The sequence below is a fragment of the Eptesicus fuscus genome, chromosome 11, assembly GCF_027574615.1.
Source record: "Eptesicus fuscus isolate TK198812 chromosome 11, DD_ASM_mEF_20220401, whole genome shotgun sequence".
Lineage (NCBI taxonomy): Eukaryota > Metazoa > Chordata > Mammalia > Chiroptera > Vespertilionidae > Eptesicus > Eptesicus fuscus.
This window is the reverse complement of record NC_072483.1, coordinates 84,191,041-84,207,016: the sequence shown is the minus strand read 5'-3', so window position 1 is coordinate 84,207,016 and position 15,976 is coordinate 84,191,041. Positions and strand designations below refer to the sequence as shown.

At 47.4% G+C, this 15,976-nt stretch overlaps 1 protein-coding gene across 1 annotated transcript in view; it reads left to right on the top strand.

The window, feature by feature from the left end:
- Positions 1 to 15,976, top strand: part of KIAA2012 (KIAA2012 ortholog) — a 106,811-nt gene that overhangs the window by 25,776 nt on the left and 65,059 nt on the right. The window contains 4 exon segments of the mRNA XM_054722855.1: positions 288 to 443; positions 2,861 to 2,903; positions 2,905 to 2,963; positions 11,991 to 12,060. Coding sequence (XP_054578830.1) covers positions 288 to 443; positions 2,861 to 2,903; positions 2,905 to 2,963; positions 11,991 to 12,060 — 328 coding nt within the window.

The window sequence follows — 15,976 nt, the reverse complement described above, 5'->3', positions numbered from 1 at the left end:
GGACCCTGCAGCCTCTCTGGTCTTTCCTGGGTCTCAGGAGCCCATCGATGGAGCGAGAATAACAACCACCAGAGCTCAGATGCTCCCCGTTCCGCAGGCTCCCCCAGCTGAAGAAAGGCCGCTCTTCGAGCCAGGAGGAACTTCACCTTGGCCAGGGGAGCTGCCTGGCCTCTGCCCCTTAGCAGGGCTGGAGGAGGGACAATCAACCAAGTGAGGAAAGAGGTTGCCTCTCCTTCTTGCTGACTCCGCGTTCTCTCGCTCATGCTTTTTCTCCTTTTGCTTTGAAGATGGAGGTGCCGCAGCACAGAAGGTGACCCCACCACCGTCCCTGATGGGGGGAAGAAAAAGGCCAGAGGGCCAGAGGGGCCCGGATGGCCTGAGGACGTCAGGCCACAGCAGCCCCGCAGGCCGTTCCAGGGGAGCACTCCCAGCAGAAGGACAAGGTAATCCCCCCGGGGGTGCCTGGGTGCCCCCAGCTTGGCTGTCTGAGGCTTCAGGCTCATTTTAACCATCTTAGGGCAGGGCCACCAGGCAACCGTGATGTAAGCCGTCTGAACGCCACCCCATGGGAAGGGGGAATGGGCCGTGTTTCCGAAATGTCAGTGGGATTCTTGTCCACCGCGCCTTTTCCTAAAGAGTCGTTCACGTTTAAGGGTTGGCTGCACCAGCACCAACTGCCAAGCTGCCCTACACGCTCCTCACGCCTGGCGGCAGCGTGTGATGACACAGCTCCCTGCACCCCTCGGGGAGACGCGCTACTGGGTCTACCAGACGGACTCAGCCCCAAGCCATTACCCCCCCGGGGGCCAGGGAGCCTGGTGATGCTGCGGAAGTAGGGGGGGAGCCCCCGGGAGGAGGCAGCCTCCGCCCAGGGCAGAGCCGAGGCCTGTGCACAGAGAGAGGACTCCCATTTCTAGTGGAGGGTGAGGCAGGCCAAGGCCACACCCTCTGTGACTTAGTTCTCACTCTTTAGAGCTGACAGTCTCAGGGACTAAGACGCTTATACAAGAGCAACAATGCGAAGACAGTACAGTAACAGCTTCCGTGGGGCTTTGATCTAAAAGCAGCTCATAAAGCTAAAATTGCTTCACGTCCAAATGGCCCCTGAAAATCCCATTGGGAGGTGCCAGGCTGGAGACAGACAAGCCATTTTCTAGAAATTGCAGCCCAGCCAGCTCTCCCGCCCTCTTCGCAGCCTTGGGCTGCCTTCCCCGGTGGAGCACCAGACGCAGGAGGTGGAGTGCTCTTGGGCGGCAGACAATGTGAAAAAAGCATCTGTTAACGCAGCCGCATCACACTCAGAGCTGCCGGAGACACTCCGGGGCGTGTGGGGACTGAGAGCCACCGAGGAAACAACAGTCACCGCGTCTTGCCTTCTCATTGTCAGCTCACGCTCGCCCAGAGACAGAGGCCTCTATTTAACTCTCTCTCCCTCCCTCCCTCTCTATCACTCCCCCTCGCCCTCTTCCTCTCTCTGTCTCCACACCCCTCCGAGCATGTATATTGACATCTTACAATCATAAAGTAAGTACACAGGTCCATAATTAAACACATACCTCCATTGTGTTTACAGCTTCTCTGCTTAAGGCTGAAATGGGCAGAATTAAATCCCATTCCTCCCTGCAGCTCTCTCCCGTTTCCCCCAAGACGTGGCTGTCACTTACAAACCATTTCAGAGACAGCCCTTCTGTTGCAATCCCCTCCCTTTACACTCGCAGGCACTGCTGCTTTCTTAGTTTTGATCCAAACGAGCCAAACACTGGCCACCACATGACAGCGGCAAGGGCACCCCTGGGAGGCTGTATAGTCAGGACGGATCACACCACACACACACACACACACACACACACACACACACACAGAGAGGCACACACATGCACACACACGTGTACACACAACACACACTCTCTCTTACCCAGCCATCCTTATAAAGGGCGAATCTCTAGAATGGATGCCAGAGCCATGACTATGACAAGAGTGCAGCCTGAAACCTCAAGTGTAGAGGTTGGGTGTATATAAGTGGAGGTGTGTATGAGGGCACATGCATGAAGGCCCATGGCAGGCATGCATGTCTGCAAACAAGGGGTATGCATTGAGGTGTATATCCTTTTCATGTGTGGTATACATATATGTACATGCATGCATACCTGCATGTGTGGGGTGTGCATGGTTGCTTTGTGGGTATGCCTATATACATGCATGTAAGTATGTGTGCACATCTCTGTATAAACATGTGTTTGTGTCTTTATTCATGCACGCCGGGCCTCTGTGTATATGTGTGTGTGCTTGCGTACTTGTAAACGTCTACTTCGCTGGTGGCCAACTCTACTCCTGACCCTTTGCCTTGGGGACGGGGACGGTGAGGGTAAACAAGCACCTTCCGTCTTTCTAAGCAACTGAGGGAATCCAGCTTCCTTCTCCCCTTGGCCTGAGCCCCCGGAGCCACTGAGCGGCCCCAGCATTGGTCTGAGGCACAGCTGTACATGCTGGAGGAGAGGGAGCAGAGGCTGGAATCACCAACGCTGTGCCCAGGGCTGAGCTACACACGCAAAGTGCCCCTCGCCAGCCTCGCCTGGACCCTGTGGGCTGCTTGAGCCCCAAGGGGCTGCCTTTTCCAGACTCACAAAACCATGGTCTAAGCTAGTGGCAGCTCCGCTCTGCTCATCCCACCTTCACCTCCAGAGGACAGGAACCTAACAAGGGTCCTGCTCTCCGAATCCCAGGCACAGGGCTGACCTTGGACTCCGGCGGGCCCTGAGCACAGCAGCCTTTTCCCACCAGATCCCGGCAGCGCAGGCCAGGCTCAGCCGCCCTCCCTGCCCTGGGGCTAACACTGCTCATGCGTGGGCTTATTTTCAAGAGGAGTCCGGGGACCCCTCGCTGGGACCCTTGTTGCCGGGTCCACGGAGGAGGCGTCTGCCTGTCCCTCCCAGGGCCGACCCAAAGCGAGACGCTCCTGGCGGGTGAAGGGAAGATGACAAATCCCAGGCCAGCCTCCTCTTCGCAGGGAAACGCTTTACCTGCAGCTTCCAAAACTTCCCGGCAGCAGAGACATCATTAAACGCAGACGCGAGTCAGCCAGTTTCTCCCTCTCGCTGACACAGAGGCGCTTCTGTAGCTCAGACATAATAACCCAATGTTTGCACAACAAGTTTCCTCTTGCTGAGCATCTGGAGAGAGAAGTCCCGCGGAATGGCTCGGAGGAGGGCTAATGGGCCGTGCTGATGCCTTGATGAGAAAGATAAAGCCCTTCTGGTATTTGCCCAAACTAAACACCACCTTTTCTCTTCTTTCCAAGCACCTTCCAGAGGTGGAGGTGGCTAATTGGTAATCCGATCAGGCATCCCTGTGATGTGTGTTGGTTCATTGCTGTGAATCATCTGGCTCCTGACAGATAGCAAGGCCGTTTCCAGAATCCCTTCTGGCACGTTCCCTGTTTGGAAAAGAGATGCTGGCTCTGGGCAGCAGCCACTCTGCAAAGCGGGGAGAGAAATGAAGTCAGAGGGTGATGAGTGTCGACCACCAGGAGCCATCAGGGTGTCTGTGCCGGAGTCGCGCAGCCAGCGGGCCTCTGGCTGAGGGAGAGTGCAGTCCGCACTCGTTTGGTGGGTTATGTCATGGCTGGCTTAGTACGAAGAGCGTGGATTCAGAGCCAAGAGATTTGAGCAGCCCTAGCTTGTCCCCTATGTCGTCAGATGACTTTGGGCCGGTCCCTCGCTGTGTCCAGGTTCCTCATCCCCTCTGGAGTGAGAGACCTGCCTCCTCCACGGACAGCCGCTGGAACACTCCCTGACGATGGCTGCGTTTTTCACGTTGTGTCTGTTGTTGAACTGGCCACCTAGGACATGGTTTCCAGAAACTGGACTGCCTTTGGTTCCAAATTCCGTGCTCAAGAACTTCCATCGCCGTGATAGGAGTCTAAAAATAACTTGGTTGCGACGTGGCGGAGGCGGGAGTCAGACAGGTGGGGGCCGCTGTCGTTGTGGCACAGCTGGTGCCACAGCTGGAAAGCAAATGTGAGTCTGCTCACCTGCTGCGCTTTTGTACTCTCCGTTCCAGGAGAAATCGCTCCCCTTTTGGCAAAGCAGAAGTCAGAAGCAGGAGAGGAACTATTTAAGTCTGTTGTCACATTGTCCAGAGGATGTTTCAGTCATTTCAGTATCCCTGGCCCCTACCTAGCACAGTGCCTGGCGCATACATAGCAGGATCACAATACGTGCTGGTGGAAAGTCTTTCAATAACTTTTCTACACAAGAGAGAGAGAGAGAGAGAAATGAAACTTATGCTGAATAAACCGAGACTTGCCTGCCATCTTGTCCCACCCCATGAACATTAATCCAACTTGCCTTTCCAACCGAAAGGCGTTCACGGTAAGCTTGATGAATGAATGAATCAGTCAGTCAGTTAGTGAGTCAGTCACCGGCCTCTCTCTGGCCTTTCCTCCATATACACTTGGTGAGTCTTTAGTCTTTTTTTAATGTTTATTTTTTTAAATATGTTTTTATTGATTTCAGAGAAAGAAAGGGAGAGGGAGAGAGAGAGAAACATCAATGATGAGAGACAATCATTGATCGGCTGCCTCCAGCACACCCCACCCTGGGGATCGAGCCTGCAACCTAGGCATGTGTCCTGATGGGAATTGAACCGTGACCTCTTGGTTCATAGGTCGACACTCAACCACTGAGCCACACAGGCTGGGCTTTTATATTTTATTTAGGGGACGGGGGACTTTTAGTCTTAATGGTGCTTGGATGGTGCCCTGGAAGGTGAAGTAGGACCTTAAACCCACATCTCCCTACAAGGTCCATAGAACAGATCTAGCTTTCTAAGAGTCTATTAATAGGAAAAGTTCGTTGTTTTGTCTTGTTTTGGTTTGTTTTGAGAAGCAGTTTACTGGAAAAAAATTTATTTCTTGCAAAGGATTTGCTCCAACCACACCAAACTCTTTGCAGCTCAGTTTGTTCAAATCCACCTTGATCACTATCCTCTCCCTACCTGTCCAATCTCAGCTCCAACTATACTCAGGCCTACCCTGGCGATCGAGCCCCAGACATTCAGTCTTTCTTCTCTTATCTTCCAGCCTTTGCCCAAATTCCCCCAAATAGAATATAATTTAAGTTCCAGGGGAAGGCTTATCTTTTCTGGGACATTTTCCTTCATAAATCCATCCCATCGCATAGAACTGCCTGGATGTAGCCTCACATCATTCCTCTCTCTCAATCCCACTTTTGTGATTATTGTATTTATCCTCATCTGTTTTCTGTTTAGCTCCCAAATGTATGAGTCCTAGAGAACCTCTTATTTTTATCATATGTTCAAGACATGCTTGTTGATTGACTGAATACCCCAGGTGCCACAAAGGAAAGTTCTTTGGGGATCATAGTTTATTGTTTCATGGTTGTTGTTTTTTAATTTTAAAAAAGAAAAAAACTTCAGTAAAAGGAATGAATATGATGTCTTGTCTTTCTGAGACTTTCAGACTTTGTCAACATCTATTTGGAAATAAATTCTTAGGCAATTAGGTCATGATATCTTGCTTTCAGACAGAATAGAGAGATGAATATAAACCTTCAGAAAAAGAAGAAAAAATGTGAAGACTGGAGATGGAATTTGACCCTCTTGGTCATGTTGGGGCATTGCAACACTCAGAAAACTTCAGAGACTTAAAAAAAAAGTTAACTTGGAAGGATACAAGTTAAAACATTGGATATGACCTCTAAAATGCTTATTCTTGATTCAAATATACTTGAATCTATTCTCCTAATTGCAGCAGCAGCAATAGAATTTTTCTTTCAAAAGTTCTTTTGTTCAGAAGTTTTTTACTGCAGGAAGTTCAAGAATAGCTATGTTAATGATTTAGGACTTCAGGTCCCATGTAAATTTAAATTCCTGATCTCTTTCAGAATTTCCAATTAACACTTGTTCTTGTCCTAAATGGATTTTCACCTCCAAAACATGTCCTGTATTCAGTAATTTAATTAGCATCCTTGTCTCTTGCAACTCTTGTTGGTGTGGTGGTTTTAAAATACAGGGGGTGGGCAAAAGTAGCTGTGAGTACACTAAACAGTCTATTCTCTGTATTATTATGTATTCATTAGTTATTGTGCTATTTGTTATTATTCTTTTTTTATTGATTTTTTACAGAGAGGAAGGGAGAGAGATAGAGAGTCAGAAACATCGATGAGAGAGAAACATCGACCAGCTGCCTCCTGCACACCCCCTACTGGGGATGTACCCGCAACCAAGGTACATGCCCTTGACCGGAATCGAACCTGGGACCTTTCAGTTCGCAGGCTGATGCTCTATCCACGAGCCAAACCAGTTTCGGCTTTGTTATTATTCTTAACCTACTTTTGCCCATCCCCGTATGTCTACAAATCCTCTGACACTTGTTCCTTTAAAAGGGAGAGCCTAGCTCAGTTGATGTGGCTCAAGGGTTGAGGGTCAATCTACAAACCAAGAGGTCACAGTTCAATTCCCGGTCAGGACACATGCCCGGTGTGGGGAGTGCAGGAGGCAGCCAATCAATGATTCTCTCTCATCATTGATGTTTCTCTCTCTCCCCCTCTCCCTTCCTCTCTGAAATCAATAAACATACATTTTTTAATAAAGCGCGAGAGCTACAATTCTCCCCCTCTTGTGAGTGGGCTGGACATAGTGGCCACTCCGGGTAAACATAGAACATCGCAGCTGTGATCGTGTGTGACTGCGCAGACTGCGTCATAAAAGGCGCTTCCGATTCCAAAATGGCGGCAGAGTGAGTGGAAGCTACGTTGACACGCTCACAGAACCAAACTGGAATTATAACTGAAATACAGAAAAACCATCCTGAATAATCAGCTGAGGTCTAGCTGGCGAGAACCCTGATACCTGAGGACGAGAAGCAGAGACCGCATAGAGACTGGTAGGAGGGGCGGAGGCGCGAAAGGCCTGGCCGGCCCCCACAGGCAGCAACTAAAGTCCCGGAGAGAGATATCTCAGCTGTGGGGGGTTGCCACTGGGAACTCTGGGGTCTAATCCCCAAGCTGGGCTCCCCAGCAGAGAGCACCAGAACTGAGACAGGTGCCCACATAACATCTGGCTGTGAAAAGCAGGGGGTTGCTATCTGCCAGGGAGGGACAGCGCGCACCCTCTTAAGGGGCCAACACATAAAATTTCATGTGCAGGCACTCAGCTTGGGCTCAGGCAGAGGGAGGGCAGAGTGGCCTGGAGCTGTGTGAGCAGAAGCCAGGGTTGGGGGGTCTGGGGTTAGAGCTCAGAAGGCAGACACCCCAGTTTCCTGTGCTGAGTCTTCCCTCTCGCAGTCAGTGGAGGACGTCTTTTTCCTGCAGATCTTGACCATTGAGGCAGCTTCTGCCTTGGGGGAAGCAATTGTCCCACCCTGTTGGAAAACCTCTTGCCCCACCCTGTGGAAGAACATATTCAGCAGTGATACATCTGATAAAGGGTTAATATCCAAAATATATAAGGAGCCCTAGCTGGTTTGGGTCAGTGAATAGAGAATCAGCTTGCTGACTGAAGGGTCCCAGGTTCCATTCTGGTCAAGGGCACATGCCCAGGTTTTGGGCTCAATCCCCAGTAGGGGGCATGCAGGAGGCATCCAATCAATGATTCTCTCTCATCATTATGTTTCTATATATCTCTCTCTCCCTTCCTCTCTGAAATAAATATATATATATATATATATATATATATATATATTACAACTTAGCAAGTGGAAGACAAACAATCTAGTTTAAAAATGGGCAAAGGACTTAAATAGACACTTCTCCAAAGTGGACATAAAGATGGCTAAGAGATGAAAAAAATCTCAAAGTCACTGATCATCCGAGAGATGCATATTAAAAGGACAAAGATGTATCACCTCAAACCCGTCAGAATGGCTACCATTAACAAATCAACAAATGACAAGTGCTGGTGAGGATGTGGAGAAAAGGAAACCCTAGCACATTGCTGGTGGGAATGCAGACTGGTGCAGACATTATGGAAAACAGTATGAAGTCTCCTCAAAATGGAACTGCTATTTGACCCAATGATCCCACTTCTAGGAATATATCCTATGAAACCTAAAACACCAAATCAGAAAGAATGTGTACACTCCTATTTTCATAACAGCACAATTTACAATAGCTAAGATCTGAAAACAACCCAAGTGTCCATCAGTAGATGAGTGGATAAAAAAGCTGTGGTACATTCACACCATGGAATACTATGCAGCAGTAAAAAAGAAGGATCTCTCACCCTTTGAGACAGCATGGAAGGACCTGGAGAGTATTATGCTAAGTGAAATAAGCCAGTCAGAGAAAGATAAATATCCCATGATCTCACTCATATGTGGAATCTTATGAACGAAATAAACAAACAAAATAGATCCAGAGACATAGAGGCATGCAACAGACGATCAAATCTCATAGGGAAGGCGGGGGAGGGTGGGTGGGAGGAAAGAGATCAACCAAAGAACTTGTCTGCATACATGCATAACCCATGGACATCGACAATAGGGTGGTGAAGGCCTGGGGTGGGGGACAGGGATGGGCTAGAAGGGGTCAATGAGGGGAAAAGGGGACATGTGTAATACTTTCAAGAATAAAGGTTTTAAAATATATAAAAAATAAAGGCACTTCCTCCTTGCTTTCCCTTTTGGAGTACTCATTCTGGGGAAAGCCAACCACCATGTCTGTCATGAGGCAGTGAAAGGGAGAGGTCCACGCGGCACAGCCAGAATGAGCTCTGCAGGCTTGTGCGTGAGCCACCGTAGCGGGGATGCTCCCGCACCAGAGACCTCCAGATGACTGCATCCCGAGCTGACCGCGGGACTGCGGCCTCCTGGGAGACTTTATCCCAGAATCACACACCTCATCCACTCCCAGATTCCCACAGGAACTGTGTGAGATATAATAAAAGTTTGCTGTTTTAAATCACTAGATTTAGGTAATGTGTTTTCAGTAATAGATAATACACGTGGTGTCATTTCCTGATGGTCTGCAGTTTGGTAAACAAAAAGATAAAGGCTCCGAGAATATCCCAGCTGGTCTCAAAACACTGATAATTTGGGGGCAAACATATGCTCACTGGTTGACTTCCTCTTTGTTCTCCCCATTTGTCATGCGTGGTAATGTTGGTGGTGGGGACCCATGGGTAAAAGGATCCTTCGGTGTTGGCGGGACGGTTGACAAAGTATGATTTTCCTGGGGTAGCTTTTCTCTCAGCAGCGACTGCCTTGGTGAAGATGCTTGACATTTAAAGGACAAGTCCTTTAGATGAGGCAGCATGCGGGAGAGGAACGAACTCTAGACTAAAATTTCAAAGTCTTGACTCTACCACCATGGTTCCTGTGATCATGGGCAAACCATTTCACTGCTTTGAAACTCAGCTGCCCTCAAGGACCCCACAGTCCGTCTGAGGACAGATGCTCAAGCAACTAACGACCACGAGGCGGAATAAGATGAGTGCTGTAATAGACGCCTAAATAACACAAGTCGGGGGTGTTCAAGGAAGGAGCGGTTCATTCTAAATCTAGGGGACAAGGACGGGTTTTTCCAGAGAATCTCCATTTGCACTGACTTTTGAGAAAGAGTCGAAGTGGATCAAGAGAAGACGGAAAGGCATAACCAGCGGAGGGAACAGCATGAACAAAGGCAAAGAGATAGGAAAGCAGGGTATTCATTCGTATGGGATGATGTGGGAGAAGGACGATGTGCGGAATGTGCTGTGGAGGGGCTTCATGGTGGGGTCGGAGCTGAAAGACAGGCCAGGGCCAGACCAAGCAAGGCCTCCGATGCAATGATAGAGCTGCAATGCTGCTTCTCAGGCCACAAGGAATCCCAGATGTTTGAGGAGGGATGTCCTACAAGCCAGCGTGTGTGCCAGCAGGCAGAACAGGCAAGAGAAAAGGTTGTGAGCTTGGGCTACTGCAGAATCACCCAGACAATAGCGAATGAGGACCATGGACAGACACAGAAGGAAGGTCCCCAGGCCACCCACGGGATGTGGGACCTCCACCAGCACCCTGCGGCGGAGCAGCAGTGACAAGCCTGTTTGTAGAGCATCTTGACAAAATCGGCTACAATCCTCATCTCTTATTTTCTGCTCAAATCACCTTATTTTCTGTTTTCACTTTCAGTTGAGAGGATTAGTTTGGGGAGAGGGTGTGTGTGTGTGTGTGTGTGTGTGTGTGTGTGTGTGTGTGTATGTCGTGTATTTTAGTTAAGATAAAGCAGCAATTAAGTCCCTGGAGCCTGAGTCATTCCCATGGGGCACAACCCTCTCCTAAGTGGTGCTCTGGCCACCTCCCTCATTTTAAGTCAGACTCCCACCAGCACATAAAAAACAAATCCCAGTGTCACGTGCCTCTAAGCCTGTCAGCAATGCCATGTGGCTGTTTTCTGGCTTGTGTGCTCTCGGGGAAGAGGCTGAGCTTCCCAGCAGAACACTGTGGTGAGGAGTGAGTTCTAAGGAAAACCCTGATAGCACATTTCTCGGGAGCTGTGAGTGAGGCAAAGGGCAAGGCGGGAGCAGTGATGGAAAGTGTTTGTATAACCCGCCTGTCCCCTCTAACCCCGACACACATCGAGGTTTCTCTTTTATGATTGTTTTAGCCTCTTTTTCCCTCCCAACCGCCGAGCACTCAATTCTTGGAGGGAAAATTAACATTCATTATGCAATTTATCTCTCTCCTTTTAATCCAGAGTGTCTGTCTCCAAGGTCCCTTCCTCAATAATTAATGTTTGTTCTCATTTCCCATTCTCCAGAGCCTCTATTCTGGAACTGGAGGGTCAACAATTAACACTAATTATGGCTTTTCCCTCTCTCCGGTGTTGGTTCTCAGAATCCCAAGCCGCCGCACTGAGCCTAAGTGTGTGTGTGAGTGTGCGTGCGTGTGTGTGTGTGTGTGTGTGTGTGTGTGTGTGTGCGCGCGCGCCCACCAAGGTGGGAAAGCAACAAAGAGCAGCTTTTCCAAGCCCCACCTCACTGTGGCAAACCAATAACCCAGACATTCATTTCTGGCAACCTCTCTAGTATGGTTATCACCAGTAATGAAACAACGAAGCGTAGATACATACGTACATGTGTTTGGAAATTCGTTTTAGTAGGTATTAGATGGATGATCTAGAAATCTTTTGCAGTTTGAATTTTCTATGATTTCCTGGACCTTTTCCTCCCTATTGTTGTCTCCTTAATGTCTCACCTCTCCCTCTCTCTCTCTTTCTCTCTCTCTCTCTCTCTCTCTCTCTCTCTCTCTCTCTCACACACACACACACACACTCCCCCTCTCTCTCTCCCTCTCTATCACACACACACACACACACACACACACACACACACTTAACTGTCCTTCTCTGGTCTGACATCCCAATCCTCCAGGGCCATTGATATGGCATTGTTTTAATTAATTTTCATGTGATCGACAAGGACAGCTAGGAGAATAATTCTCACCCATGATGACTCTAAGAGATCACACACAAAAAAATTCATCAGGCCTGTGCAACGGCCTGTCTCTTTGGCTGTAATCAGATGGGCTAGAATCCCTCACGTCTCCCCCGGCCCAACCCTCGTATTCACACTACAGCTGGAGGCTGGGCGCCGCACATGCGCCGGCGTCGGTCATCCCACCATTGCTGTGTGCACAGGGCTCTGCGGCACAGCTGCTGTGCAAACCTGGGCTCCTCCGCGGAGCCTGTGTCAAGCGGTAACTGTTTCATGCTCTTGCTCTGTCAAGAGTTCCCCTCTCAGAAATTGGGCATCATGGTCCCTGCAGGGTTTCTCCCTTAAACATCCTAAATTAAAATAGTACTTTCTTCAGTGCTTTTAAGCCCTAAATCCACCTTCTCTCCATGACAGCATCTAGGAATTTTCAAAGCCATCCCATTCATTACGAGGCTTATGCATCAAGGCATCCACTTTGTGTTTACCCCTGTCTTGGGGTAAGGAAAAGAGCTTTTTTCAAGACTTTTTCACACTCTTTAGGTAAAACTCTTACTGCTTTTCAGCCTACTGGTATGAATCTGTCAGTTCACATTTCAGCCATGAAAATGAGGGGTCTAGTATTCAACATCTCCTGTAAGTTTAGATTTTCCTCGAAAAGTCACCTGTACTTCTCGTCTGTGTCATTTGACTCACGTACATATTATTGCATACCTAGACCTCCAGAAATACATAATTTCTCCCCCAATATAGCAATAAGTGGGAAAGAGGGTTTGCTTCCTGAGTTACTCAGGGGAAGCCCTGTGTATGCTGGTCTGAGTGTAAATATTGGGGGAGAAGAGAAGTCGGGTTGAACCAGGGCTTGTGCTTAGCTGGCCCAGGAAGGAGAATTTTCAGGGATGTCCTGAGGGTTCTGCAGGTCATATGCTGCACAATTCACATTATAACGAGATGCTATTGGCTCCTAGAATTGTGCACAGCTCAGCTTGCACAACCACAAACTGGGAAACTGTCTGAGAGAAAGACTCTCGGGCTTGTATTTTAAATGGAGGACTGAGACCTGGCTGGTTGGCTCAGTGGATAGAGCACTGGCCTGCAGACTGAAGGGTCCAAGGTTCCATTCCAGTCAGGGGCACATGCCTGGGTTGCAAGCTCGATCCCCAGTGCGGGGGGAGGCGTGCAAGAGGCAGCTGATCAATGATTCTCAATCATCATTGATGTTTCTATCTCTCTCTCCCTGTCCCTTCCTCTCTGAAATCAATTTTTTTAAAAAATGGAGGACAGAGGCCAGTTCTGCCTCTTCCAGGCTTCCTTTCCTATTTTGTTTCCCCCCACAGAGGACTAAGCAAAAACTAGGAGTATAGGTTCACTTTGTAGCTCAACCTCCACCCACAGCCATTGCTGCTTCTGCTGCAGACCAGCGGGAAAGGATGATTATGTAGAGACTTTCTCTCCTAAAAATAGTTTTTGATTAATAGCAAAGTGTGTGTGGTCTTCCTTACTGCTTATTTTGGGACGAGCAGCAATGAATCCTGAGTGAGGGACCTGCTGAAGGAACAGGAAGCCAGGCCATAGATGGAGGGCCGGAGCCAGAGCTAAGTGAAGGGAACTGTTTTTGCCAGAGGCTGCAAAACTAGAAGAAAAAAAAGGCACAGTCATATGCTTGCCAATCTCAAAATCCGCCAGCAGAGAAATGCTCGGATGCCTGGTATTCTATATTACCCTTCCTGCCCTTCTCCTTGGGTGGAGAGGCTGACCATGGTGGGAAGAGTTTCCCTGTCAGTTCTGCTCATTCTCTCTCATTGGTTGGAAATGGGTCAAAGCAGCTCTTAAATACTAGAAGCCTTCAGTAAAGGAGGGACAGGCGGAGGAGGAGAAGGAGGGGGATCATGATGATAACTACCATTGTTGTCTATCTTTGATATGCCAATCATTGCGCTGAGTGCTTTACACTCATTATTTCACTTCATCCTCACAGCCATGATGTAAGACAAATTCTATTATCTTTATCTTTCATCTAGGACCATGTAGCTCAGAGAGGTTAAGTGACTTGCCCAAGGTCACACAGCTAAGTGGTGAAGCTGAGATTTGAACTTTAAGAACCTGCATTTTTTTTTTTTTTTTACCACTCCTCAGGGTTAGTGGTGATGTCAGTCTACATAGGCACGTTTCCATCTGACAATATGTGAGACGTTAGGAAGTTCCTGACTTAAAAATGACCCGTACAAACAAATGGCTTCTGTTGTTCTTTTCTCCCGCCAATTCCCCTTTTGTGGATAACACTGAAAATGATTTGCAACTTTGAAAGATATGGGAGAAGGAGAGAAGCTGAAAAAAAGAAGAAATTGTTCGGGAGACCCAAACTCTTGAGACAGATTTTCCAGCAAGATAGGGCCTGTTTACAAGGTAGCTCTCCAGACCAAAAATATTCTTCCTAATATGACCAAAATGTTATAACTGCACTTCTACTGTTCTACTATTTAAATCTCACTAGTAATAGACTTATTTTGGATTCAGAAGTATTCTCTTAACCTTTTGCACTCGGATGTCGAGTGTGACTCGACACGGTTAGCATCGGTAGCAGCTCGAGAAAAAAGTAAGCGAGTGCAAAGGGTTAAAGTACTGATACTGAGAAGCTAATAGTCATTTACACTTTAGTAAAATTTCATTTATTTGCAACCTAGATGAGAACAGCTCTGCCGAGGGACTACAATTTCTGATAGGGGTGGAAACAGAGGTGGGTAATTTTAGGGTAAGTAGGGTTTTAACCTTTTGCACTTGGATGTCGAGTGTGACTTGACACGGTTAGCATTAGAATAAAGGAATCGAGAAAAAAGCAAGCGAGTGCAAAGGGTTAAGGGTTGAAACATGCCAGACTGCCATAGAGCCCCAGAGGGCTTGGGTTAATAGAGAATATTAGCTATACAGGGAAGGAGGCAGAAGAAGGAGAAAAGTACAGAAAGGGAAATGGTAGAATGCCAACGACAAACTATTTCAGAATTGCCCCATAACAAGCTCTATGTCCAGGGAAAGGAAAGAAACCTTACTCCTTCTCTTCCCTATTCCTAGTCACTGAAAGACCTTAATTAGGCTAATTCAAATCTTGTTCTCATTTCCAGTTGTTTGAAAATACTGTTCCCTCTGCCTGAAGCACAATTTCTCATCTCCTCCTAACACCCAACATATTTTTAAATTGTGGTAATATAGACATAACATAAAATTTGCCAACTTAACCATTTTTTAAGGGTAAAGTAGTGGTAAGTACATTCCCACTGTTGTGCAACCAATCTCTAGAACTCTTTTCATCTTGCAAAACTGAAACCGTATACCCATGAAATAACTCCCCATTCTCCCCCATCCTCCAGCCCCCGACAACCACCATTCTACTTTCTGCTATCCCCCAACTTTTACCCCTTTCCCTGGTTAACTCTTACTAAATCGTTCAGTTCCCAATTTCTTTCTCAAGTCAACCTCCCCCCGGGCAGTTTTTCTGTGCCTCCCACCCAATCCTCTCCACCGACTGGGTGATGGGCCTCTTCCGCCCGCTCTCCCTGCACCCGATACCCATCACAGCATCTCCCTTATAGAATGGTCTACTTACTAGGCTTTTCTCTCCATTAGACTGCAAGCTTTTTAAGGACAGGGACCCACGAGTACCACAGGGACCTGGCAGAATGCTGCTGGCACACACAAACTATAGGTGTTTTGTGTGCATTTGAATAATAAAAGAGTTCAGCTATAATACGGGTTAAACTGGTTTTGGGGGTTTTTTGTGTTTTAAGAATGATCTGGGACACTCACCACCAAGCAGAACATAGTCTTTGCAGGAAAATGCATCCCAGTAGGACTGCCCTTAGAAGCACAGAGTACCTCTTTCAGGGCTTAGAATGTAGGAAACGTATTTGTCCCCTTGATTTACTCAACGACCTTAAAGAAAAACTCTTATATCTCTTTCTGTTTAACATCCCCCATTTGTTTTTAGGAAAATGGATATAACACTACTCTGAAAATACTCAATATCCCCTGGAATTGAGTTCAAAGGAGCAATTTAAAAAACATCTATTCACTGGAATCACCTATAGAGTTCTCACAACTTTTTGTTTTCTTGTTGGTCATTTTGTTTTAATAAACAGTTTCAGATAAAAAAGATAGGATTCTAAAAAATCATATAGATGGTGGACATTTGGTTATTTGTGGACTTGAAGTTCAGTTTCAAGTAATGGCAACTGACTTCAGAAGTCAGGGACACATGCAATTTGTCACTTTGCAGAAGCAAGAATTCAAATCCTAGACATCATGAGGGTGGGAGACAGGAGACCATCACTAAGCTAGTGAGTGTACCCACCCAACCGCCCTGCACCCACATCTCAGTGTTGTGGTCTATATTCATTGTAACATCTGCAATAGCTCTTGTGAAGTTATTTTTTTTTTTAAAGAACACTGATTTATATTTTTTTATCATTTTTCCTTTTTACATATATTTTTATTGATTTCAGAGAGAGGGAGAGAGAGATAGAAACATCAATGTTGAGAGAGAATCATTGATCAGCTG